General features: G+C 36.7%; 1 protein-coding gene across 1 annotated transcript in view; it reads left to right on the forward strand.

Annotated features, from left to right (window-relative positions):
- CNTN6 (contactin 6) overlaps window positions 1–27,922 on the forward strand; it is a 273,814-nt gene that overhangs the window by 95,631 nt on the left and 150,261 nt on the right. Inside the window, 1 exon segment of the mRNA XM_027587787.1 lies at window positions 25,789–25,915. Coding sequence (XP_027443588.1) covers window positions 25,789–25,915 — 127 coding nt within the window.

Below are 27,922 nucleotides of genomic sequence, written 5' to 3' on the forward strand. Positions count from 1 at the left end.
CAGTACTCCCCTGTGTGGCCTTGCATGATGTGGCATCTCCCCTCCTCTTGGGAACTGTCTTTTCAGTGGCAGCCATCTCCCAATCAATTGTCCTCATTATACCTAAATAATAATAAAACCCACATTTTAAAACAATTATGTATCAGGAAGTTGGTTGGTCAGCATGAAATATGGATAGTCTTTTTTTTAAGGATATAGAAGTCTATTGAATACACCACAAGAGAGGGGCAGGCAGGGCAGCAGAAGAGATGCTGTCTGCTGAAATGCCTTGAGAGTTACTTGTTAGAGTTACGGTGAAGCCTTGTAAATTCTCCCTGTCCCTTACAAAGTATCATCCTTATTGTTCTCTATGATGGTGGGGAGTACTGCAAAGTGATAAATGTACGATCTTAGCAGTCAGACTCTTGGGTTCAGACCTTACCTTTGCTACTTCTTAGCTATGTGATCATGAACTTCATGGATTAGCTATGCGTACTAACAGTATGTGTAATGTACTGCAAAGGTTAGGAATCTCCAAGACCATCCTCACTTCTGATACTAACTGCAAGTTCTCAAGATCCCAAGATCACCCTCAAGCTTGATCATTCCCTTGAAGGATTCACAGAATACAAAGCCATCATATTCCCTGTAATGGTTTATCACAACGAAAGGATACAGATTCAAATAAGCCAAGGGCAGAGGCACATAGAGCAGAGCCCAGGAAAGGCCCAGGTGCAGGGCTTCCAGCTGTACTCTCCTAGCAGATGTGCAGACACTGCTTACTTCTCCCCGGGAAGACGTACCGGCAATATGCAGGGAAGCTCACTTGAGTCCTGATGTTGGGTTTTTGTTGATGCTCAATCATGTAGATTTGGTTGATTGCCCATGTGGTTTACTTCAGTCCCAAGCCACTCCAGAGGTCAAGCTGATACCACAAAGCCCAAGCTTCCCCTTACCTTTCACACACTGCACCATAAATCACATTGTTACTGTAGACTGTGCAGTGTAGCCCAAAGCACCCACCATAGATCACATTGTGGGCATTGACTATCTGGCATGGCCCAAGGCCCCAGGTAAATAGACACTCTTATCACATACATTATCACAACATTCCAAGGAATACAGATTATATCCTTGGGCAAAGGACAAACATTCCTTTGGGCAAGTTTAATTTTTTCCTAAATAAGCACTTAAGACCAGTTGCCACACCCATTAAATGCATAATCAGCATTAGTATTGTTATTGTCTTAGTTGTCATGCTAAATCTCTCCTGCCTGAAGTGTACTGTAAAAACACTGCCAAATTTTTTCTCTTTTTGCTTTTCTTTTCTGGGTCTGTGCAGACATTTTTATGTTGTTAATGGGCTCTTTATTCATGCATGGTAACATGTACCTGATTAAGACTTAACAGCCTTTGGTTAGATGTACTGTAGTTTTGCCTTCTTAGTTTACCCCTTAAGTAACCCTAGGTATTCCCAGACCTTTTCAGTACATAGTTATAGACAACCCCTGGGGCTATTTTGACAGATAGTTGATCTCATTCATTATATTTTGAATCTTACTATTCTCACCTTTAGCATAATCTTATTTCTACATTATTAGAGGACATATCACTGTAACTTTCTGTATTCAACATAAGAACCTATACCCATCGTTCAGCAGCGAAGTAAGTTTTTGTGTTTTGTTGTTGTTGTTTTTTTTTTTTTTAATGAGGCATTATTAAAGGCTTGCACAAAATTCAGGGGCAAGTAATTCCTTTTTTTCCCAGCCTAGAAAGGTGCTCTCTTTGTTATAAAGCAAAAAGACACATGAAAGGTTACATTCTTATTGCCCCATCTCATTATTGTTGAGGCAAAACTCCAAATTAATTTGCTTGTAGTTACGGAAATATCTCCTTTAACCTTGGTGACACAATCTGAAAGAATTTGTTTTAGCAATGGGCTTTGCTTAACAGCTTTTGGCATTTGCTCAGGCTGAAGAGTCATCCAGAGAGCTTGTATCTTCTTTCTTTCTTTAGTAGAGTGATCGCTGCAGAAATATTACATGGAATATGGTGCAGAAAACCTTTATTATGGTGGCTGGTATAGAGGCGGTATGCTCTGATTAGCAGTAGGTGCTCTCTAAGGTATTTAAGTCTACCCTGGAACCTGGCTCTTGATGACCTCAGACAAATAGCTTAACTGCTCTGCTCAAAAGGGGGTGGTGGTAATATCACTTTCTTCTTTTTAGATCCAGGAGGAGAAAGGATTTTTTGTTTATTTGTTTTGTTTTCTGCTGTATGCTCTGCTTCTAAAAGTGACTGGCACAGAGGAAGGAATGAACAAAGTGTTGTGATGAAGATAAACTGACATCAGGCTTGTAAAGCCCTTAGACTAGAACCTGGCACATAGTAAGCTCAAAGGAAATACTGATTTGAAAAAAATACACTTGTTGCAGGATTTCTTTTTCTTTAGTGCCCACGGTTCTTGGTCAAGGTAGACCAAACAAAGAGTAGTGGGCAGCAGAGCAAAGTTTTTGAGAAATAGTAAAGCAAAGCCTATTGAGCACTAGTACAAAGCTCCTGAAGAGGGAGGGGGCCCAAGAGGGTTGCCAGCAGAGTTTCTAAGTCTAGGGGTTTTTATGGGCTTGTTGGTGAGCTGTTTTAATTTGATTAACCCTCCATGCACCTGTCACCCAATCAGGTTTTTGTGCACACACTCATCTACCTATCAGGTCGTTGTTCTGTGGGAAAGGGTGGAGAGATCCTTCCAGGGTGCTGTAAAATCCTTTGAAGGGTGGTTTCTGTTAGGGCAGTCCCCTTGTCTCTGCCTGTCTTTCTTCCAGCTATCCTTCATTACAATGAAAATAGAAACAGATTAAACCCTTTATATTCAATGAAGTGTGTGTTGATGGGTTTATAGGAAATTCCTTAATTATATTAGACTCCTAATTGTATTGTCCATTTTTTTATTCACCAAATATATATTCAATTATCACATGCACATGCACTATTGGAGGTCCTGGGAACTCAGAGGTTAACAAAAATAGTGAAATAAAGGACACTGATGAAACTTTCTGCCCACCCTAGGACAGTTCCCCCATGTCTGTCAGTGACCAATAGCTGAGGAAAAAGAAACCTGTAGGCCAGGGATGAAAACAGAGCTTTCCGATCATTAACTTTACTATTAATCTTTTGCCATTTTTGTATCTGTCAGAGTCTTTAAAACTCTTGAGCTACAAAAGCATTTTCTCTGAGATAAGAGATTATTCAGAGACTCCCTTCTTCATTTCCCATTTCTGCCTTAGAGAATTTCTCAACCAGTTGTTTCAGGTTATAAACATAATTGGCTATTAGTCATTTTGGTGTCATTGTTCATTGACACACATCTCTGCATCATCTCTCAGCCAGGGTTCCAGTTTCTGATTAATCTTTGTCCAGTCATTGAGGATATTGAAGCAGCTCCTGGTTAATTAGACCATTTTGTTTCTAACCTCATACATTTTCTGAATGTAACAGTGATAGAGGTGTCAGCAGTTCCAAGCACGGCCCTGAAACCTTGCTAATCAGCTCCTGTGATTTGCTGGGGTACCATTGTTTCAATTGTTAAAGCCAAATTGTTGTGAGAGGTTATATGTATATGGACATTTTTATCTCCAAGTCAATTACACACACATTTAATGAAACCTAAGGAGTTCATAAAGTAAAAATAAATACATAAATAAATAAATAGCATCCACAACATTTAGTGATGTAAATCTAGCATGCTTGTGTGCACGCATGCACACACACACACACACACATACACACACAATGTGATAAAACAGTGAAATATGTACTTATATGGAGAGAAGAGCATGGGCTTCTTATTATCAGCTCTGTGAAGATGGCCAAGTTTTAGCTCTCTGAATGTCATTCTCCTTATCTGTCAAATAGTAATAATATTAATACCTACAGGGTTCTAGTAAGGATTAAAACACACTAAATAATATTTTATAAGATTTTCAGTCTGCTCAATAATGTGTGCTAGTTACATGATAGTTATTATTCTAGGAAACCACCCCATTCTCCCAACTCATAAAAGAAAGCAATTAACATTTTATAATAATTTTTATTAAAAAGTGATTGCTCCAGTTTTATAAGGATATGCAGAAAATCACAGTAGAAGTCAAAGACAAGTTTTATTATTTCAACTGGGTTTCTCAAGATGTGTAGTCCAACTGTACTAGAGTTTAGGACAGAATTCCAAGAGATACTGGAAGGCAGGAAAAGAAATGAACTTCGTTTTTTGAACTGCTTGAGGCTTGTCTTCCCCAACATTTCCAGAGAACTGTACATAAGAAAACAAAAAGCAAAGCAAACAAAATAAATTGATGAGGTGCTACCAAAAACCAACAAAAATCTACCTTCAAAGAAGTTGGAAAAACACTGAATATTAAATTGCCCCTTGAAGAATCACAATTCTTATTTTAGTGTTGAAGGGTTGGAGAAATTTGGAAAAGCTCTAATGAAAGGAATAAAAGGACAGCCTTAAATCCTTTTATTTGGCTTATTATTTAGGGTTTTGTTTTGTTTTGTTTTTCCCAAATGTTCCACATAACCTGTGTTACCACACAAAACATCTTTCAACAAAATGCCAAGGTTAAATGTTGTGGATTGAATAGTGTCCTCCACAAAATTCATGTCCCCCCCAGAAATTAAGAACGGGATCTTATTTGGAAATAAGGTCTTTGCAAATGTAATTAGTTAACGGCCACTGACATGAAATCATCCTGATTCTGATTGGGTTCTGAATCCAATGACTGGTGTCTTTATGAGAAGAGAGGAAGATACTCAGAGATACGGAAGTGATGTGATATGAAGATAGATACAAAGACTGGAGTGATGCTGACCCAAGACCACCAGGGACTGCTGACAACCTCCAGAAGCCAGGATAGAGGCACAGGATGGTTTCTCCCTCAGAACCTCCAGAACAAATCTATCTTGACAACACCTTCATTTTAGACTTTAAGGCTTCTGAACTGTAAGAGAATAAATTTATTGGTTTGTGCCTCTAAGTTGGTGGTAATTTGTCATGGCAGTCCTAGGAAACTAATAAATAAAACATATATGTAGTATTCCAAAAACAACAATTTGAAATTTGAAAAATGTCATTAACTGTATCTCGGTAAGAGCTTTCTTCTCTTTTCTGCCCATTTGTTTAGGTTCCATTTTTTTGGTCATTGCAGGGGCAGAGGGAGAAATTGTACATGCTACTGATAAGCAGAATGTCCAGTGCTAAGTAGTCTGATTAAGAGCTAACTCATAGCTTAAAAATGAAGTCTCCATTATTATCACTTGCACTCTCGTCAGCAAAAGCACTTGGCACTTGTGAATTATTAGTGTTTGTGAAAAGTTTATAAAATAGCTTCTTTCATTATAGCACCAAGAGAAACAAATAAAATAAATAATAAAATAAGTAATAGTCAATATGTGATAGCAATGTTTGCTAAATTTAAATTAGTCTCTCTGGTTAGCTTTGGAATCAGCATGGAAAATTAAGATGAATGATTACATTTTCAAAGATCAAGAGCTGAATAGAATTTTGTTTTCTTTTCTTTGTCTAGAAAAACAAACCACACATACTTTTAATTCAGCCATTCAGAGAGCTGCATCCACTCAGCTCTCTTTGAACTGAGTCTCAGAGTCTATGTCACACTTGGTGGTGGGCTACCTGTGATTTCTCCAAAGCAGCACAAGGAACAGCCAAGGTCATGGCTTCTGTAGAAGCCAAAGGCACTTAAGCCCTTTGAGCTCTGATAGGAAAATAAAGAAAAAAAGTAGTTTTGCCCTAAGTCTAGTTCCTTCTTATCTGGAGAGCACTTCCTATCAGGATTCCCTGTTAAACTCCTTGAGTGCAAGCCTGACCGCAACTGCTTCTTTTGCATGCAGAATTTGGACATGTTTTTCTTTTCTTTTTTTTTTTAAAGATTTTATTTATTTGACAGAGAGAGAGAGAGAGAGAGAGAGCACAAGTAGGCAGAGAGGCAGGCAGAGGGAGAGGGAGAAGCAGGCTCCCCACCAAGCAGATATCCTGATATGGGGCTCGATCCCAGGACCCTGGGATCATGACCTGAGCCGAAGGCAGCTGCTTAACCAACTGAGCCACCCAGGCGCCCCTTGGACATGTTTTTCAAATTGAAAATGTGACAAGCTTAAGTCACATTTATGGCTTCCCAAAGCCCTCAAGATGAGTTCCTCATTCTTTAAGGTAGCTAAAAGTGACTTCTTGATGTCTCTTTGGATATCTATCTTTCTAGCCCCATCTCTTGTCAACTTCCCTAACAAGGATTACTTGATCTTCAAATACTTCTTGGTTTCTCTCAACTCAAGGGATTTGCATTTACTTACCCTATCCTCTTTCTAAAGAATCTCTCCATCCTAATTCCTGTAGTTTGAGGTTGTTTAAATTGTGGTTTCTGATGTTAGACTGACTAGTTTTAACCTGTGTAAACTGCAGGAGGATTAGCATTTCCTCATAGAGTTTGTAGCAAGCCTTAGATAATAAATGCCAAATTAGTACATGTAACAGCTAGTAAATTGTCAAAAACGTCATCATCACTGTTAATTATCTTTCAAATCCCAGTTGGGATAAAATTTGCACTTAAAAGCATTTCCTGACTTCACAGGATTCTATTAGATGCAAGTTAAAATAATTATCAGAACCCCCCAAATATTAATACTTTTAGATCCATCAATTCTAAATCTAGAAAATTATGCTAAGAAAATAATAATAAATACAGTATAGGAAAGGCATTTATTATTGCATTTATTTATTTTTTAATGATAAAAAAACAAAACATAGGCAAATGTCATATTTTATTTAGATATATTAGTCACATGATGGATTATTCTGAAACTTTCAAAATGTATAGTTCCATTAAAACTAAAAGTTCACAAGTGCCCATTATTAGTAGGGATATTGCTTATGTTACATTTTTAAGTGGGTAATGGTAGAGATTAGCAATTGACAGCATAGGGCGCCTGGGTGGCTCAGTTGGTTAAGCGACTGCCTTCAGCTCAGGTCATGATCCCAGGGTCCTGGGATTGAGTCCCACATCGGACTCCCCCTGCTCTGCGGGGAGCCTGCTTCTCCCTCTGTCTCTGCCTGCCACTCTCCCTTCTTGTGCTCTCTCTCTATCTTTGTCAAATAAATAAATAAAATCTTTAAAAAAAAAATTGACAGCATAGTACAGAAAAAGATTCATGAATTATAGGTACCAGTGTCCAAAATTGGGTATTTTTTTCTTTACCTTTCTGAGACTTGCAAATATTCCATAATAAGCATCTATTATTTATATAATGGCATAAAATAATAACCTTAAACTTAAAAAAATACCGATTGAGTAAATAAAACTGTTTCCTACATGCCCATAGCAGTCCATGTCCATAAGATATGTCATGTGTTTCTCTTGTCTAAATTTTCCCCTCTGGTGAAGCCCATGGAAACAGGCTGATAAAGAATGTGAAGGGAGAACATGAATAAGAAGGTGGAGAAGGAAAAGCCTGGTGTATCCTCATCTTTGTGAAATGTTTACAGTCAGTGTAGCATCACTGGAGAGACTGTTTATGTTCAAATATTCAAGTGAGGAAAAACAGGAACAAAATTTAGAACTGTCTGAACCTTGAAAGAGTCAACAGAAAATGTCAAGGGCTTCTTTCACACAGGAAACCAACCAGTTTCCCACTCATAAAAGAAAAAAAAATCTTTTGTTGCTTACGAGTCTGGAAAAAAAAAATTCGAGCTTATGTTTGTCATCTTTGTAAGCTATCCTTGTCATTTAATCTTTATATTGGAAGGAAGACAATATAGCATAATGAATCAGGGGATGCTATTTCATTTTCTTATTTCATATTCAAGTTTAGTCTAGTGTAATTATGGTGTTTATGAAGTTTAAACTGATGTAGCAAGAGAGAAATAGAACAACTGCTCATCTACTCTAAGGAGCATTTCTTCATAAGAAAGATCACATTGGCAAGTAGAGGAAATGCATGAAAGATTTTTATCAACCAATAATTTAAATTTATAAGAAACTTTCATTGTGGTAAATTGGAAAACATAAAATTTATTTCTAAATAAGTTTTAAACTAAAATGAGGAAACCTTAGCAAAGATATTTCACAGAGGGAGATAGAAGCAAAACAAAAACAAAAACCTCACCCCAATCTGTGAGAAAAGAGCTGAGAAAGAACCAGGAAATTATAAATGAGCAGATCTGCCCTTGGCCGTAGGCAAGATCTCTGAGACAGTAATAAGGAATGAGGTTACCAAACATCCGGAGAGATATGAGCTGATAAAACTTAATCAGGCTAGTTTCACAAAGGGCAAGTCTTTTCTGACAAATTTGGTGGCATTTTTGCATGCCAGAGAGGGCAGGAGAAGTACGTGCCTGGAATGATAAATGGAATTCAACTTGAGAAAGTAGCAAGGCATAGATGACATACATGGGAAGGAGGTACAGTCTCAGCTTTGCAAGGAGGCCACTTGGGTGACATTTCACCCCAAACTCACAGATTTCATTAATATATGCATGTTGGCAATAAGTATGAAACAGGAATGATGGATCAGCCTGCTTACATGTCATACTCTGTTACCAAAATTATATCAGTTATCATCAAGGAATGTACATTTGAGGTATGTGTCTACCATGGCTAGTCACAGATTTTTAGAGTGCCTTTCTCAGTTATTTATTTCTCTTTTTTTCCAAATGTTCTCCTTTTAGTTTGTTACTGGTATACACATAGAATCAATGCCATTTCAGGCAGACACACTCTTATCTCAGAGAGCAACCAGTGGGGCCACTGTAATATCTCAATGATATCACTTGGTTTTGTGGGACTTTCTAACATCTTCACTGTGGGACATTTTAGGAAAGCACTTTTAGGTGCTTTGTATACTTGACAGCATGCTGTTACTTTTCAGTGGTTAATGTTGAAATGCTCTAACTTAGGGAAGTAATAGTGTCAAAGACCCAGAAGTTCAAAAGAAAGAATCTGAGTTTACCTCTCAGTTGGTCCTTTAGCATCAGCCTACAAATAAGCTTGTCTCTTTAGTCCTGAAAATACAAATAATCAAAACTGCAACACACATATACATACAGGTTCTCTAAGCCCCACTCATTTCTCTCTTTCTCTTTGCCACCTGGCTTCTATGTTGTTTCTATCCCATGCCATAGTTTTCTTTCAGTCTTCAGTTTACCTTAAACTTGGTTTTGTGTACCAATTCATCTTGACTTGGTAATGAAATTTCTCCTAAAGAAACAAAAGATTTTCTGATTACCAAGTAAGGTTTTGTTGTTCTTGTTTTTCACTGCTCTCTAACACATAACAAACTTAATATGTCTTTTTTAAAAACTCTCCTTGTTTAAAACATTAAAAACATCCATATGATGGATGGAATCGGCAGAATAATGGCCCCAAAGTGGTCCATGTCCTAATCCCTGGAACATGTGAATATGGTAGGTTACATGGCAAAGGGGAATTAAAGTTGCAGATGGAATAAAGGTTTCTGATCAGCTGATTTATTTATTTATTTTTTAAAGATTTTATTTATTTATTTGACAGAGAGATAGCAAGAGCAGAAACACAAGTAGGGGGAGTGGAAGAGGGAGAAGCAGGCTTCCCGCCAAGCAGGGTGCCTAATGTGGGGCTGGATCCCAGGACTGTGGGATCATCACCTGAGCTGAAGGCAGAGGCCTTACCATCTGAGGCACTCAGGTGCCCCTAATCAGCTGATTTAAAAGGAAGTTTATCCTGGATTATCTGGTTGAGTCCAGTGTCATCACAAGGGTCCTTAGTAGTAGAAGAAGGAGGCAGAAGAGAATCAGAGGGAAATGTGAGTATGGAGGAATAGTTAGAGTAATTTGAAGTAAAAGGACTCAATGTGCTATTGTTGGCTTTGAAGATGGAGAAAGGAGTCCACAAGCTAAGGAATGTAGGCGGCCTCCAGGGGCTAGAAAAGGCAAGGAAACACATTCTCAAGGAAACACATTCTATGCTGGAGCGTCTCAAGAAGGAGATGCAACTTTACCAACACCTTGATTGTAGCTCAGTGAGACCCATTCTGGAATTCTGATCTACAGAACTGTAAGATAATAAATTTGTGTAGTTTTATGCTACCAAGTTTGAGATAATTTGTTATGATAGCAATATATAACTAATATAATGATTCAGGTAAAATAATCTCAATTTCTCATATAGACCTTCTTAGAATTTTTTGGCTCTTTTCTCTCTTTTGTCAATTCTAAAGATGTTGATGATCCCTGGTTTTCCATCTTCAGTTGTCCTTTTACTCAATTTCATGTTGGTACTTACTTTACAGAGCGGTGCCCTTCAACTCTGCCTTTCTCCCCAGCCAACTCCTGCTTATAGCTAGCTACTGCTTCTACATCTATGAGTCCCACTGGCAGCTCAAATTTAATGTGTTTTAATGATATTTTTAAAATAGCAAAATAATGAATCTTAAATGAATATAAATGTGATAGATTTTGTTTAACAAACTAATTAATGTGGGAACCAATAAAGTGTTGCAACTTGTTCAAAGTAGAATTCAAAGAACCATGTGGGCATAGGCAGTAAGAAATGATAAAATGGATTTAAAAATGGATGGTTTTATCATGGCTAAATTTCATGGTATGCCAGTTATATCTCATGGAAGATGATACGAAAACAAAACAAAACAAAACAAAAAACCTGGTTTAGCCACAAGGGAAAAAGAGAAAAAACTATTTCATTGTATTGGGCACAATTCATTTGCATTTCAATGGTTAAGAATCATTTTCATTCTTAACAGTTTTCTCTTCCTTACATTGTTGTAAAATAGATGAAAGACATTGAAAGGCAGAGTTAACCCCCCAAAATGCACTGGACAGGATACCCAGTAATCTTCTTGTGTCCATTTTGAAATCTTTCACAAATATTTACTGTGATAATGGGTCTCTAACATCTCTCTGCTCTGTCACCTTTTCATTCTCCTGATGATTGTTTTATACATTGTCATCTCTCAAACTTCCCACACTTCCTCTCCCATCATCTGTCTCAGCTGATAATATTTCTTCCTCCTTCCTAAGAAAGTAAGGAAAATATCAGAAGATAATTTTAACATGCTTTCAACTTCACATGTATCAGTGTATTTTCTACCTGTCTTTATATACTCTGCCTTCCCTCCGTTACTGTGGAAGAAAACTTTCTTTCTAAAGCCACTCACTACAAAGGAACTGGATCCCTCCTCTGGCACTTCTTCAAGAGCATCACTCCAAATATTGTCTTCCCTCCATTGTGCATCATCTTTTTTTTATATATGCAATATTTTCCTTTTTCTTTAAGATTTTATTTAGTTATTTGAGAGAGACAGAGATAGCAACAGAGATAGTGAGAGAGAGCAGGAGCAGGGAGGAGAAGGAGAAGCAGGCTCCCTGCTGAGCAGGGAGCCCCATTCGGCACTCAATCCCAGGACCCTGGGATCGTGACCTGAGCCAAAGACAGACGCTTAACCAACTATGCCCCCCAGGTGCCCTATTGTGCATCATCTTGTTCACACTGTACTGAATCATGTCCAGAAGCATGCATATGTGTTGTAATTTCTCATCTTAACAAAATGTGCTCTTGACCCTGCATCCTTCTACCCTAATTCTCTGGACCCTTTCATGGAAAAACTCCTTACAATTTTTTTTTTCATACTTATTGTTTCAATTTCCTCTCTTCACATTGCTCCTTGACCATATTCCATTCAGGATCCATGCTCCAGTCAACTCTTGCTAAGTGCTCAGTGATCTCTACATTGCTAAATCTAATGGTATATTTTCCCCTCATCTTATTTGGCCTACTATCCCTACTTGCCAAAGCTGACCGCCCCTGTTCAGATGTACCAAATAAGTGATGTCTTCCTTTGCCATATTTTATAAAATAACACCCCACCTCACCCAGAATTCCTCGCTCACTTACTCTTTATTTTTCTCTATTGCACTTAATAGCATGTACCATGTGTTTACTTGTTGACTTAATTAAAATACAAACTCCATTAGAGCAGCAATTTTAGCAGGTTTTGTTCATTGCTATATTTTCCAGACCCAGACCCAAAGATAGCTTTTGCAAATGGTAATCCCACAAATAAATGCTTGTTCAGTAAATAAATGACAAATGAATTAAACTTGTAGCTGCTTTCTCATCTCCTTTCATCCTCAGTGCCCTCATCTTCCCCCCCTCTTTCTTCCTTTAACAGTTGAGGAAGTCAGCAGATGCACCTTCTTGCCTTCATCCATCACAGCTAGCTCAGAGGAATCTTTAATGCCTCTTTCCCTCATCTCTCACTTCGAATCAGTTCTATCATTCTGTTGGTATTGCCTCTAAACACTTCAAAAGAGCTCTCACATTGTTCTCATTCTCTTCATTCCTACTGACAATGCCCCAATTATCTCAGTGTTTTCAAATGTTTGATAAATAATCTCCCTTACTTGTGGTTCTCTTCCCCTATCCTTCCTCCAGTTAATCATAGATCAAAGCATGTCATACACCTGCTTAAAATTGAAAACACTTCCATGTTTTCTAACACTTAACACATCAAACCTCTGTAATGTCATTTAAGGGCCTTCAAAATATTCTAAATATACTGCTCCATTTCTATATTTCATTATTCTACTACCTTCCAGACTAGTTATATTTATTTTTGAGTGACAGATAATTTCATATTTTTATTCAGGGTTGTCTTAGAATTTCTTTACTACACCCTTCCCTTTCAAAGGCATTCTCATTCTCATTGTTTTACACATAGCTCAGATAATTCCTCACATAGCTCACAGAAATGCAGGGCCCTTCTAATCTTCCATAACCTCTAGCCAGAATTAATCACTTCCTCTTTGCACTCCCTTAAAAGCATACTTATGCTTTTGGTATAATACTTATCCTGTAATATTTGCAGTTAGTTACTTGTTTTCATGTCTGCTTCCCTTTCTGGAGTATATGTTGCAGTGACTTAGAGTGTGTGTTCTGGAGTCAGATTGTCTAGATTCACAGTTGAATTCCATCACTCTCTAACTGTTCAATATTGAGCAAGTTACCTAAATTCTCTAAACCTCAATTTCTTTACACTTAAATTGGTAATAGTAGAATCTACCTGTTAGAGTTCTTGTAAGGGTAAAGTAAGATAATTCATGTACAAGTTCAACTTTATCCCTGACACTTACTACATTCCCCATTTGCCCTTATTTGATTATAAGCTCCTTGAGTGCAATTTATTTATTTATTTTTATTATCAGCACCTGAAGAAGGTTCAGCAAATAATTAGAGCTAATAAAACTTGGTTGAACTTACTTATGTTAGACTTTATTACTGTGTACTGGCAATATCTAAATAAGCAATGATGTAGAATTGTGTTTGGGTTTGGCTTTAAACTGCAGAGATCAACAAAATATAAAATGTATGGTAATGCACACTTATTACAATGATTTACTTTATGTTCTGTGTATCATGTCCGATGTGTCATATACTTTCCAGGCAGGTTTAAAGCTCAGCCTTCGAATCATTAGGTCCTTATAAATGTCTGACTGAACCAAAATACTGTAGGTCTCCATGTACACATCGTATACTGAGTGTATACCATTATGTTTTTCTGCTGGAGTGTCTGATATAAAAATAACCAGAATGATTCTATTATGTTCAAAGTGGCTTCTCAATTAAGAACTCTCTTCTCAAATGTCTGTTGCATGAAAAAATATCAAGGATGGCCACTGTCACATAGATGTTAAACTCCTCCTCCTCATTTTTGATGTTTGCTTGAATAAGGACTCACTGATTGTCCAGGTTATAAAATGAATGCCAATTTCAAAGTACGGCTTTATTCTAGTTAAGATTTAAATTTAAGGCTATTTTAAAACTATACCTTTTTTTCCAACTTATTGAGATATAATTGATATACAACATTGTGTAAGTTTAAGGTTTATGATGTAATGACTTGATATATGTATATGGTGTAAAATGATTACCCCATAAAGTTAGTAAGCACATCCATCACCTCACATAGTAACAATATTTTTTCTCTTTGTGTTGAGACTTTTTAAGATCTATTCTCTTAGTAATTTTCAAATATACAATATACTCTTTTTTTGAGATTTTATTTATTTATTTGAGAGAGAGAGAGAGAGACAGAGATAGCAATAGAGATAGCAAGAAAGAGCATGAGCAGGGTGGAGAGGGAGAAGTAGGCTCCCTGCTGAGCAGGGAACCCAGGACCTGGGATCATGACCCAAGCTGAAGGCAGACGTTCAACCGACCGAGCCACCTAGGCACCTCTACAATATACTCTTGTTAACTATAGCCACCACGCTATATATTATATCTCCAAAACTTTTATATCTTATAACAGGAAGTTGTTCCCTTTGACAACCTTCACCTATTTCCCTGTCCCCCCAGTCCTCCCTACCTCTACCCTGTTCTCCCACCTTTTCTATGAGTTCATTCTTTTAAGATTCCACATATAAATGAGATCATACAGCATTTGTCTTTCTCTGTCTGGCTTATTTCACTTAGCATAATGATCTTCAGGTTTATCCATGTTGTTACAAACTACAGTATTTCTTTCTTCTTTATGGCTGAATAATATTCCATTTATGTATATACCACATTTTTTATCCATTCATTCATTGATAGACACTTAGGTTGTTTCCATGTGTTTTCTAGTGTAAATAATGCTGCAATGAACATGGGAACCTACACTTTTGAACTAATTTAATATATATTAGTGGAATGACTAGCATCAAACCATGGCTAGAACAAAATTATCTTTTTGTTAGAATTTAAAGGCCAATGTTTCCAAAACTCGGTTTCTCCAACCCAGCTCTCACTATACAGCCACAACAGTATATCTGTTTACTGGACAGCTAAACCTATGAGCCCCAAATACCCATGAAAATGAACATCTGCAAGTGTGAATAGTATGTATTTTTTAGCTATAAAACCACCTTTCTTTTTTCCTTTATTTTGAAAAACAGTGAACTTCTGAGCAATTCTTAATGCTTTTTCCCTCTGAACCTAAATTCCTGAGAAGACATAATTGACCATAGTCTAAGTTAGGTGAAACAGGCTTAAGAGCGTGGTTTGGAAACTAACAAAGAGCCTTAAAAAAAAAAAAAAGCCAGAGAAGATGGAGCCTTTTTTAGTCCTGAAAGTATGCAGCACTCCAGTGGTTATACTGTAGTATGTGCAACCCTGGACTTTGAGTCAAACCTGGATTTGAGTACTAGCTCTGGAATTTCACCAGCAGTGTGATCTTGAGCAAATCATTTCACTTGTGTAAGCTTTAGTCAGGACCAGCTACATAATTTACAGGGCAGGGTGTAATCTGAAAATGTAGGGTTCTGGAGAGGCAGGCCTGGTGGTGGTGGGAGGAGGCACCAAATGTCAGCCAAGGTGCCAAGCACTCAGTGCTCACCAAACTCATCAGGCTTTGCTTACAAAACTCAAATTTATGACTAACAGTATTAAGAGTGTTAAGGCAGTGCTTCAGAACATTAAACCAGAAACGCAGGGCCCTTCTAAGAGCTGAGCCCTGTGTAATCACATTGGTTACCTGCCCTGGTTTTAGTTTCCTCTTTGGTAAAACCAAGTGAAGTCATCAAACTTTACTTATTTTTTGTGTTGTTCTATTTTTAGTGAATTGGAAAAAATTTTTTTAAGATTTTATTTATTTATTTGGGAGAAATAGATGGGGACACCTGTGCATGAACAGGAGAGAGGGGCAGAGGGAGAGGGAGAGAATCTCATGCAGCCCCATCATGGCGCTCGATCTCACGACCTTGAGATCATGACCTGAGCCAAAACCAAGAGTCAGCACTTAACCACTACCCAAGCTCCCCAAAAATGATTTTAGAAATCGAACTTCTGCGGTAGAAGACATTTAGGGAGTGCCAGGAGCCTGGGTAAGGAACTATATTGGGAGGGATAGGACTGTGAAACAAAGATCCCAGGCACTTTCTATCTGGGTTCGATCCTGGAGATATCTAGTCTTGCCCCTCTGTGAAACCTGAAATTTGCCCAAGTCCATACAATGAGATTCAAGTAAAACCATGGATAATACATTTCTAAATTCTGTGTTCTTTTAGATATGAGGCTTCTGGTGTGCTTGAATTTGCCCCCAATAACTTCTCCTCAAAACAAATGGTTGACTACCCAGGTTATTTGTGCTTTCATAGTTCTAGAGAGAGGAAAAGCAGCATAACAGTGGTTTTGTTCTATTGTTTATTGTTTTGAATCTGTATTTCTAAAGTCTCTCTGCAAGGAACAAAAATAGTAGAGTTGATGGCTCATAGAACCCAGAGGCAGATCTCACTGAAAACTGGAATGAAAGATCAAAAAGCTCAGAGAATAAAGCCACTCTATATTATTCTTTCTCTCCATCATTCTGCTGCTTGTCTTTCTGTCTCAGTCTGTCTTTATATAGACTAACATTCTCTAACTCTTCCTTAGTTTTATGGAAAATGGATTGCTCTTATATTCCTGAATGCCTCATCTCTATTCAAGTAACAATAAATAACTACATGTCTTAATATTATTTTCCTGTTACCAAAGAAAGAAACATAGCAGCCCAGCAGGTCATATTCACCTTTGGTCCAGTCAACCATGTCCAGAAGGGTAAAGTAAATCAAACAGGACTTTTTGCTATAAAAAAAATTTGACTTTTTGCTATAAAAGATGACATGACTCTTAACATGGGCTAAGAGCTGATTTTCCATGAAAAGTTTTGTGGAACTGTTTACAAATGCCAAAATGTGACTGCCTTAGAGACAATCAAATGTTCTCAATATTCAGGGGGAGGATAATGAACTTTAGACACTGGTAGGTTTAATCCAGTATTAGATCATAGGATATATATTTTTTCGTGGAAGATGAAAGAGGAAGAAAACTGGGATGGAAACCTACATTAATTTTCCATAACTGTATGGTTTTCTTTTAATTACCATTTAAAAGTATTTTTCAGTGTAACTTTATTGTAGAGTTCTTACTTTACTGTCAAGTAAAATAATTTTATAGAGTAGCATTATAATTATAGGTGATTTTATAATACTAGGTATTATCAATACAATTATTTAATAATTGTCAACACTCTTCCTAACCCCTAGCACCTTCTTAAAGTAAAAGTACTTGAAAAAGCATTTTGGTTTCTTGGTTTTGATATCATATTTTCATAGTTTCAGCTGTTCTTGTACAGAAAACCAATGTTGTCTTTGCTTTCTGACAGTATAAACAAAGCAACAAAAGTGTACTATTATTTAATGATTCCATTACAGTCTGGAAAAAAAACCCTGAAAATTTACTAAAAGAGAACAATTAGTTGACAAGCTAGCCTTTTCACTGGTATGAACTCAAGCTCTTCAGATATTGATCATAACAAATACAAATGAATACATAAGATACCAACTGATGATAATTCACTAAGATAAGCTTTTGTGTCTTCCAAAATAAACCAAAGTTTGTTAGAAAATGCCTTGCTCTGTTAGTTATAAATTCTTAATCTACCAAATGAGAATGAAAATGTGTCTCACCAAAGGTACCACGGAGATTTAACTTATTAATTGGTGTGTATAAAGGTCCTTTGAAAACCTCAAATCACTCTCCTAAATATAAGGTATTATTAAGTCAAGTTATACCCCAAATTTGGATTATATTAAATTTGAACAGCACTTTTCTTAGAGTGAAAGTAAAGGAAGGTAAATAAATGAAAACATTTCTTGTCTGGCTCTTTTGTGTGTGGCACTATGCTAGGTGATTAATATGCATTATTTCAGGCAAGTTTCTTTCTTGGGGGGCAGGAGAGTGGTGGGAAATTTCTACAAAAAGAATAGAAAAGCCATTTATATTCTATCATCAAAAATTAGATTACCACCTCAACTTATTTCTTTTCAGTTTCTTTCCTTCATTTAAAAAAAAATCTATTACAATTGATCTTTGAACAATATGGGTGTTAGGGTTGCCAACTCCCTGTGTACTTGAAAATTCATGTATAACTTTGATTCCCCCCAAATTTAACTGCCAATAGCCTACTGTTGCCCAGAAGACTTACTGATAATATAAACAGTTGATTAACACATATTTTGTCTGTTATATGTGTTATATACTGTGTTCTTATAATAAAGTAAGCTAGGGATAATAAAATGTTATTAGAGTGCCTGGGTGGCTCAGTTGGTTAAGCGACTGCCTTCGGCTCAGGTCATGATCCTGGAGTCCCGGGATCAAGTCCCACATCCAGCTCCCTGCTTGGCAGGGAGTCTGCTTCTCCATCTGCCCCTCACCCCACTTGTGCTCTCTCTCTCTCTCTTTCTCTCTCTCAAATAAATAACTTTTTAAAATTTAAAAAAAATTAAAAAATAAAATGTTATTAAGGAAAATCATAAGAAACAGAAAATACATTTATAATTCTACTATAAATAATCCATATATAAGTAGACTGTGCAATTAAAACCCATGTTATTCAAGAGTCAACTGTATTTTCTTTGGTATATTCTGTGTTCATTTTAGACATTCAAACTATGAAAAATTATGCTAGCAAAATGAAAACCTTTATCCCAAATAAAACTCTCCCCCAAAATAAAAATTACGAAAATTCGAAAAAATTGTAACCATCTTTCTATGCCTCTAAATACAGAGCATTTAGATTAATATGTAGATAGATAAATGCATAGAACAATGCCTTTATAAAAATGGGATCATATCATAGATACTATTTTTAACATGAGGACTAAATTTTATTTTAGTTTAACAAAAGTAAAAATAAAGTAAAATGAAGGCATCAGGGAAATCCAAATCAAAACCTCAATGAGATACCACCTCACACCAGTCAGAATGGCTAAAATTAACAAGTCAGGAAACAACAGACGTTGGTGGGGATGCGGAGAAAGGGGAAGCCTCCTACACTGTTGGTGGGAATGCAAGTTGGTGCAACCCCTCTGGAAAACAGTATGGAGGTTCCTCAAAAAGTTGAAAATAGAGCTACCAAATGATCCAGCAATTGCACTACTGGGTATTTACCTCAAAGATACAAATGTAGGGATCCGAAGGGGTACTTGTACCCCGATGTTTATGGCAGCAATGTCCACAATAGCCAAACTGTGGAAAGAGCCAAGATGTCCCTTGACAGATGAGTGGATAAAGAAGACGTGGTGTGTATATATATATATATATATACATATATATATATATATATATACAATGGAATATTATGCAGCCATCAAAAGGAATGAGATCTTGCCATTTGCAACGACGTGGATGGAACTGGAGGGTGTTATGCTGAGTGAAATAAATCAATCAGAGAAAGACATGTATCATATGTCCTCACTGATATGAGGAATTCTTAATCTCAGGAAACAAACTGAGGGTTGCTGGAGTCAGGGTGGGGTGGGAGGGATGGGGTGGCTGGGTGATAGACATTGGGGAGGGTATGTGCTATGGTAAGCGCTGTGAATTGTGCAAGACTGTGGAATCACAGATCTGTACCTCTGAAACAAATAATGCAATATATATTAAGAAAAAAAAAAGGAGAAGATAGCAGGAGGGGAAGAATGAAGGGGGGAAAATCAGAGGGGGAGATGAACCATGAGAGACGATGGACCCTGAAAAACAAACTGAGGGTTCTAGAGGGGAGGGGGTGGGGGGATGCGTTAGCCTGGTGATGGGTATTAAAGAGGGCACATTCTGCATGGAGCACTGGGTGTTACACACAAACAATGAATCATGGAACACTACATCAAAAACTAACGATGTAATGTATGGTGATTAACATAACAATAAAAAATTTAAAGAAAAAATATTTTCAATAAACATTTTCCCTAGAACTTGAAGAAAAAAAAGAGGATAAAGTAAAAGTAAAAATGAAGAGAATTTTGAACTTCTAATAAATTATTTGAGTCAACAAAGATATATATATTTGTATTTGTTTTTCTAAAAGATTTCTCTAAAATATACTAAATAATACTAAGAGGTTAGAGTGTTTATGCTTTTAGAAACTGTATATACATATAATACATATGTATTTCCATCATTTGACTCTGCTGTAAAAGATATTAGCACTCACACATTCCTTTTTTTTTTAAGATTTATTTATTTTAGAAACAGAGAGAGAGAGAGAGAGAAAGCATGGGGGAGGGGCAGAGAGAAAAGGAGACAGAAATTCTCGAGCTGACTCCCTACTGAACAAAGAGCCAGACTCAGGGCTTAATCCCAGGACCCTGAGATCATGACCTGAGCTGAAATCAAAAGTTAGACGCTTAATCAACTGAGCCACCCAAGCGCCCCAGCACTCACACATTTCTATTTATATTCCCTTATGACCCTTCATTTTTCTATTTATATTATTATATGTACATTATCCAAGTTTATAGTTTTCATATTCTGTTCTATAACTAAAAATAACATGGATTTTAAGTATTAGTTTTATATTTATATATATTCAAAGTGCCTCCTATTCTTCCTTCTTTCTTGAGATTTATATATTCGTTCATTTTTAATTGGATGGATTTCATTGTTAAGTCATTTCTTTAAGAATAGTCATTTATGTTACAGTCCCCTGAAGGTTGTTTTTTTTTTTTTATGGTAAAGAATGTTGGATGCCATTATACTTGGAAGATGGTGTGGTGGGTGATAATAGACATGTCACCCTTTTATTCAGAATACTGTAAACTTTCTTGCCCACTGTCTTCTGGTTTAGAAGGCTGCCATTTTAAAATCTAGATTAATTTAATATTTTCTTTCATTCTTTTAGATGATATTCTGTTTCATCCTGGTCTTGTTAAGCTTTTCTTTAACTCTGAAGATCACTTAAGTAACACATGTCTTGGTATTAAGTGCTTTCTCTTAAATGTCCTAAAACATGGTATATTCTTTAAATATACGGGAAATTTTCTTTATGATATCTGCTGCTGATACGTTTGTTTTATTCTCTATCTCAATGACATCAAAGATTTTATGTTTGCTCATCTTTATCTTTCTTGTTCATTGCCTATTTTTCAGTTGCTTTTGATCTGTGCTTTTTCAACTTCATTGATTACAATTACCTCAAAATGTCCCTTTACGTCAGTAATTTGACTTCAGTGGGTATCTGTTTTGTTGCTTACCTATTCTAATTGATTTATTAGCTCTTTAGTGATGCTTTTTGGTTTGCAATTTGTATCCTTACATTTGTAACCTCCTGATTTATCTGATTCTCTTGTTTCTTTTTTCATTGCCATTGAGTTATGTTAGCTTTTTCTGAATTCATTTTCTTACTCTACAGCATGAAATAATTTTGAGAAATTTCCTAGATTGGTATTCTGTCTATCTTTGGCATGCTATGTTTTTCACTTTTATCATTGCAATATATTTGCATAGTTACTCTTCCATTTCTTTTCATTTGCTCATTCTTGAGGAAATGTGTACAGACAATTCATGTATTACTTTAGAGAGGGATGTTTCTTAACTTTTGTCTTATCATATCAAGGACCTTTTTTTTTTTTCCTTCCCCCTTAGCTCCAGTTTGGAAGCTGAATACATCACGAGTACCCACATTTTTAACATGAGGGAATGATGGGATTGAGGAAGTTCAGTCTTTATTGGGAAACTTGGGTACTTCTCTTTATTTTAAGGTTTTTATTTATTTATTATTTCTTTATAAGTGGTGTGTAGCAACATTATTAGTGGAGGAGTCATGGGTATACTTCCCCTGGGGAGATGGATTGTTTATTAGTGTTGGACTCTAGAGGTTTTACCAAGTGAGTGTGTAGGCATGAAACTATTAGTCTGTAAAATACAGTCAGCTTTACTATTCACACTTCCCTGCTTCACTTTCTGCTTACCATAAGCTCTGTCACTCCTCTTCCGGCTGAAGAGGAAAAAGATTAAAATGCATTATATATATATATACAACTGTGCTTAACTCCAGAACTGGAGGTTGTTATGAGAATTCTCATAACTTGTCATTTCACCAGTAAATCTCACTGGAAGTGAGGATGAGAATAAAGAGTCAAAAATTCACTTCTCTGAACAGAGCAAATTCTTCTCACTGCACCATTGTTTTTGTTGTTGTTGTTTGCTTCTTTGTTTGTTTTGATTAAAGTCAATGGCAATGGGATTTGTCCCTTTTCTTGTTCAGACGTTGTTCATTTCTGTTGTTTACTTGTTTATTTGCATTTATAATTTCTTGACCATTTCATTAGCTGTTGGAGTAAAATGAGTCTGTATTGCATCTTCAGCCCACTCTTTCTCAACTAGCTTTTACAACAACACAAACATATAAGACTTAAATATGGCTATTTTACAGCTGAAAGTTAAGTAAATTGTCCACCATTATGTAGCTAGTAACTGACAAGGCTAGAATTAAAACCTGTCTGTCTCCACTTCTAGGTTATTGATGGAGTATACTGAAATTATAATTGAAAATAAAGTTAACAAAATAATTTATTTTACTTGGGTGCAAATATTTTGGAAGACTAAAGGGAAGGAATTAGATCTGAATGGATAATGAAAACAGTGAAGAAGGAATCAGGATACCCAAGTTTAATTTCTTGCTGTTTCTTAAAGCAGGTGGTGAATTTGGAAAAAAAGATGATCCATCTTCCTGAGTTTCAGTTTCCTTGTCTATAATAATGGTGATGATGACAATGGTAGTTGTGATTGTCATGATATGGGACTACACATTTCCTTGTACCAGAAACAATATGATGGACTTTATAAGCAGTATACCATTAAATCTCAAAACAACCATTTGATATACATATGTCTATTTTACCAATGAAGATACTGAGAATTATTCAAACTCACTAAGGCTCATTTGATTCAGGGACACATACTCTCTCTCTCTCTTTTTTAAGATTTATTTATTCATTTGAGAGAGAGAAAGAATCCTCAAGCAGATTCCCTGCTGAGTGCAGAGCCTGATGTGGGGCTTGATCCCAAGATCCTGAGATCATGTCCTGAGCTGAAATCAAAAGTCAAACACTTAACTGACTGAACCAACCAGGCAGCCCATAGGAGCACAGACTCTCAATCACTAGCTCTATTGTCTATCCATACCAAAAGTCTAACCTGAATGGTCTACAAAAGACCTACCAACTTTGAGATGTAGAACTATGGTAAGCAGAGGAGATGACCATGCTCTTACATGTCTCTCAAATATAACTATTAGAGTTATGGACTGGGTGTCCTAAAATTAAGTCTTAATATGATGAGATTTATGCTTTATGTTGTTTATTTCAACTTAAAAAAAAAAAAAACAGCATTTCTTCACCTTAAACATGAGAATTGAACTCTTCATCCTCCTTTTTCCCTTGCTTTTTTTTCTTAACAATTCAGTCTAAATGCCATGAAGGAAGCTAAGTAAGGTATGCGTCCACATGAATGTGGAAGATGAGAGTTACAGTGGCCCAGCATGCGGTCATAGAGCCTGGGAGGGATGAGAAACATATCCTTGCAGGGTAAAGGGTAGGGCAGTGTTGGTTCAGTGGCGAAGAGGCAGAGTTCGATAAAGGCAATAAGGATGCCTATGGTGGGGTAATCTGGCCCAGGATATCAGAGTCTGAGAAGGCTCAGGAGGGTTCCATTGCCAGGAGAGGGTGATGAAGGTGGAAACCTGGATTCTGGTGTTGGAACCAAGCAGAGTGAGGACAGTCTCCATAGGGAAGGGGTGTTCAGTGTGCATTGTTATATCTGAAGGATGTGAGAAAATTATGCACTTTGGAATATGACCATGCACAGCGTGTCAGAGGTCAAGTGAAGTGAAAGAGAATCCACAAAGGATGGGCTGCTGCACAAGGTCAGAACCTGAGGGAGGTGAGAAGGGAGGAGACAGCCCAATAAGTGGTTTCAGGGCAGGTGTGGGAATAAACTTGGGAGCACATGTCAGAACCTGTGTAGGGTGACAAGGACCTTTACAAAGGTGGTAGCAGTAACTGGAGATTAGTTATATACAGGGGAATTGAACAAATGCATAAATATGTCTATACACATAGACACATGCTGAATGAGAAGGCCTCAGAAAAAGAACACCTCAATAACATTGAGTACACTTTGCATCCAGATCATGGTTTCTAAATACCATTCTCTAATAAAAGAATCCAGGTTTCCTTGGTGGTTGGGTGGGGGGGGGGGGCGGGGAGGTGCGGAGACTACTTCCATGGTGAGGGTAGGAGATACACAAGATAATTCTGGAACACTTTCTTGTACCAGAAAGTAAGGAAGAGTTCAAAGTATGATAGGCACATGTCAAAAAGACAAACCACTTTAAATGGGCTCCTGCTGGCCAAATCATTGACAGTTTGGCCATCAAAATAATATTAATGGCTTATAACTTGTTTAATAAAACTAGAACTCATGGATTCACACTGACATAGTAGACAAGTTTGATAGAAATATATTAATAAAACACTTAAATGTTCAATGAAGAGCAGTATATTTGCATTATCTTAAAAATACCTAAACACAAAATACTTACTAATTATAAAGAGGAAAAAAAGTGGACATCTGTGTGGCTAGGTTACTTAAGCATCTGCCTTTGGCTCAGATTATGATCTTAGGGTCCTGGGATCGAGCCCTGTGTCAGGCTCCCTGCTCAGTGGGGAGTCTGCTTGTCCCTCTTCCTCTGCCCTTCTCCCCTGCTTGTGCCCCCAATCTCTCTCTTAAATAAATAAATAAAATCTTTTAAAAAGAGAGAGAGAGAGAGAGAAAGTAACTTTATAGTGAAGTCTGGCAGGCAGTACCTTAATCAGTGACCAAAGTTAACTTCAGCAGTTTTGGGGCAAATAGAAGTCCTGTACCACCTGATAGGACGCAGTATAAAGCACACAGTATTCCTGAATCTAATCATACTGAAACAGACACTAAGGAGCACCCAGCTGGGGAAGGGAACAGGGGACAGAGGGTAAGACAATATGATCAATATACTCTGGCAGATGGACGAGGAGTCTTCTTCAAGGTGATAATTTTTAAAAATAAGAGCCATTTTTCACTGGTTTTATTACTGTTTTTTAAAGTCTTCATAGACCCTTTTATTACCTGTACCCTCAACATACATCTCCTACCAGGTCCACTACCTTGTCCTTGGTAGCTGACTGCTCAGACAAACCCAAAGTGAGTGAAACTTTACCAAATTACTGCCTTGTAATCTTTGGTGATGTCCAAGTCAGAAAAATCAAGAGTAGGGAACTGTCCCACACTGAAGAAGACTAAAAAGAAACAATTAAATGAAAATTGTGATTCTGGACTGGATCCTTTTGCTCTAAAAGATTTTATTAGAAAAATGATGAAATGGATTAGATACTAGTATTCAGTCAATGTTATTTTTTTAAAAAATATGATAGTTTTACTGAGTTTATATACAAGAATGTACTTTTTAGGAAATATAAAAGTCTTTCGGGATGATATGGCAATGGTTTGCAAAATTATTCTGAATGGTTCAGAAAAAAAATATTTCTTTGTACTATTCTTAGAAGATTTTCTGTGTATTTGAGATTGTTTCAAAATAAAAGTTGGGGTACCTGGGTGGCTCAGCCATTAAGCATCTGTCTTCGGGTTAACGTCATGATCCCAGGGTCCTGGTATCGAGCCCTGTATCGGGCTCCCTGCTCAGCGGGGAGTTTGCTTCTCCCTCTCCCACTCCCCCTGCTTGTGTTCCCTCTCTAGCTGTCTCTCTCTCTCTCTCTCTCTCTGTCAAATAAATAAATAAATAAATAAATAAATAATATAAAAGTTTAAAAAATGTATATTGACTTGATATCTAATACAGAGTTGCATTCAAACCAGGGTCAAATGTTTCACATGGTGTTTACTCTTCTGTTTTCAGGTGCTGGTCTTTTGAGTCATCCTATTTTTACCCAGGAGCCACAAGATGTTATTTTTCCTTTGGATTTATCAAAATCTGAAATCATCTTGAATTGTGCCGCCAGTGGTTACCCTTCACCTCATTATAGGTAAACTCCTAGCTCTGGGCACAACACTGTTTTTTTCTTTGTCTTGGATGTAAAACATACATACAATAAAGTGCTTAGACTTACCTAATTTGAAGGATGCAGCTCAGTCAGTGATTTTTTACATGGGTATATAGCTGGGTGCCCACCACTCAAATAGATACATACATTTTCAGTATCCTCAAGTGTTCCCTCCTTCCACTTTCCAGGTGATAACTACCTTACCCCTTGCCCAGGACTCTGTCTTATTCATTAGATTGACTTAGAAGAGTTATTCTTGAGATTGGTGCCATGGAGTGCCATATTATGGCTAGAGTTGGGGGGGGGAAGAGAAATAAGGAAAAAGAAAGAAAGGAAAGGAAAAAAGAGAAAAGAAATGGAACAGAAAGATGGAGGGAGAGAGGGAAGGAAAAAATAGACAAGGAAAAAGAGGCACAAGAAGATAGGAAGAAAGCAAGAAAGAGAAATAGAAAGGATGGGAAAAGCAAGAAAAGGAAAAGATTTGCTTCTTTAATTTGAAAGACTCTAAAGTAGAAGCTGCTTTCTTCCCCCAATTTGGGGCTACAGGCTCAGTTCTCCCAGTTACAATGACTGTGAAAATATTCCCCTAAACAATTTTAAACAAGATGCAGACTTTTTATTTTATCAGATCAATTTCTGTGACTCCACCGGCATATCCCATTGCCCAAAAAGCACTGATTTTAGAAATACATGTTGAAGACAGCTATGTACCCTCAAAGCAGAAAAAGGTCTTTTTTTTTTCTGGGCAAGTAGAAAAAAATTGTGTTTGTTTCTCACATATTACCTGTAGAATAACAGGAAGGAAGAGTCAGTAACGTTTTTGTTCTTACGAGGTTACAATAAAAGCAGAGGGGTGCCTGGGTGGCTCAGTCGGGTAAGTGTTGGACTCCTGATTTGCTCAGGTCATGATCTCAGGGTCATGAGATCAATCCGTGCATGGGCCTCCCCACTGAGCATGAAGACTGCTTAAGATTCTCTCTCTCTCCCCTTCTGTCCCTCCCCTACTCCCGAGCAAGCATGCATGTGCACGTGCTCTCTCTCTCTCTCTAAACAACAACAACAAAAAAGGCAGAATTTGATCCACATTGTGAGTGGAATTCACAAATTTAAAAACATATACATGTATATACCATGCTTGTATAAATAATAAGGATATTTTGTTGGTAAGAACTGCATATGCAATGTGAATATCAGGAAAGACAATAAATATTAAAATGACTGTTGTAGCTTTGTGTTCTAAAAGCATTTTTTAAGCCTAATTTTTAGCAGTGAAATTGAATTGATACACATGAAAAGTAACAATTTCAGTCCATTTTAGCAAAATAAACTGGTTTTGCCTACTTTTTTATGTTGCATTAGAAATATCATATTTATATGTATAAATATTTTGATCTTAAAATGTCTAGTTAATTTAATAAATGGTTTAAATGCACAAAGTTAGAGACAACTCTCACCTTGTATTTTATTGGACTTACTTCGGCATTTTTTTTTTTTTTTTTTACAACAAAGGAACTGAAAAGCTATGTCTTCTCATTACTTACTAAAGCTTCCCTATCTGTAACATACCCAAACAAATGAAGCCCATCAGTTAGGTGATCATTTACTTTATAAATTGGTTCTCTCAATTCAGGGTTTGTATGTTTGTTTGTTTGCCTTAAACACTCATTGGTCTTATTTAATTTAATGTATGGTTAAATATATAAAAATCTGATTAATACATTTTTCACAGTTAAACTTGTAATTTTATTTTTGAGAGCCAACTTGATTGATCATCACCATTGGTAGGGTTTATTAGAGGATAAACTATACATGAATTCCTGTAAAATAAGAAATATTTGCTAAGTATAGATAAGATAAATCATCAATCAGTTATATAATTGGCTTGTAACAAGCAGAAAAATGTAAAGTAGTGGATCTCATGACAATTTGCTCATTAGTTTTTACTTATGAAGAAATATTCTGAATGAAGAGACTACAAATTTCACTGTT

Source organism: Zalophus californianus, chromosome 1 (assembly GCF_009762305.2).
Source record: "Zalophus californianus isolate mZalCal1 chromosome 1, mZalCal1.pri.v2, whole genome shotgun sequence".
NCBI lineage: Eukaryota > Metazoa > Chordata > Mammalia > Carnivora > Otariidae > Zalophus > Zalophus californianus.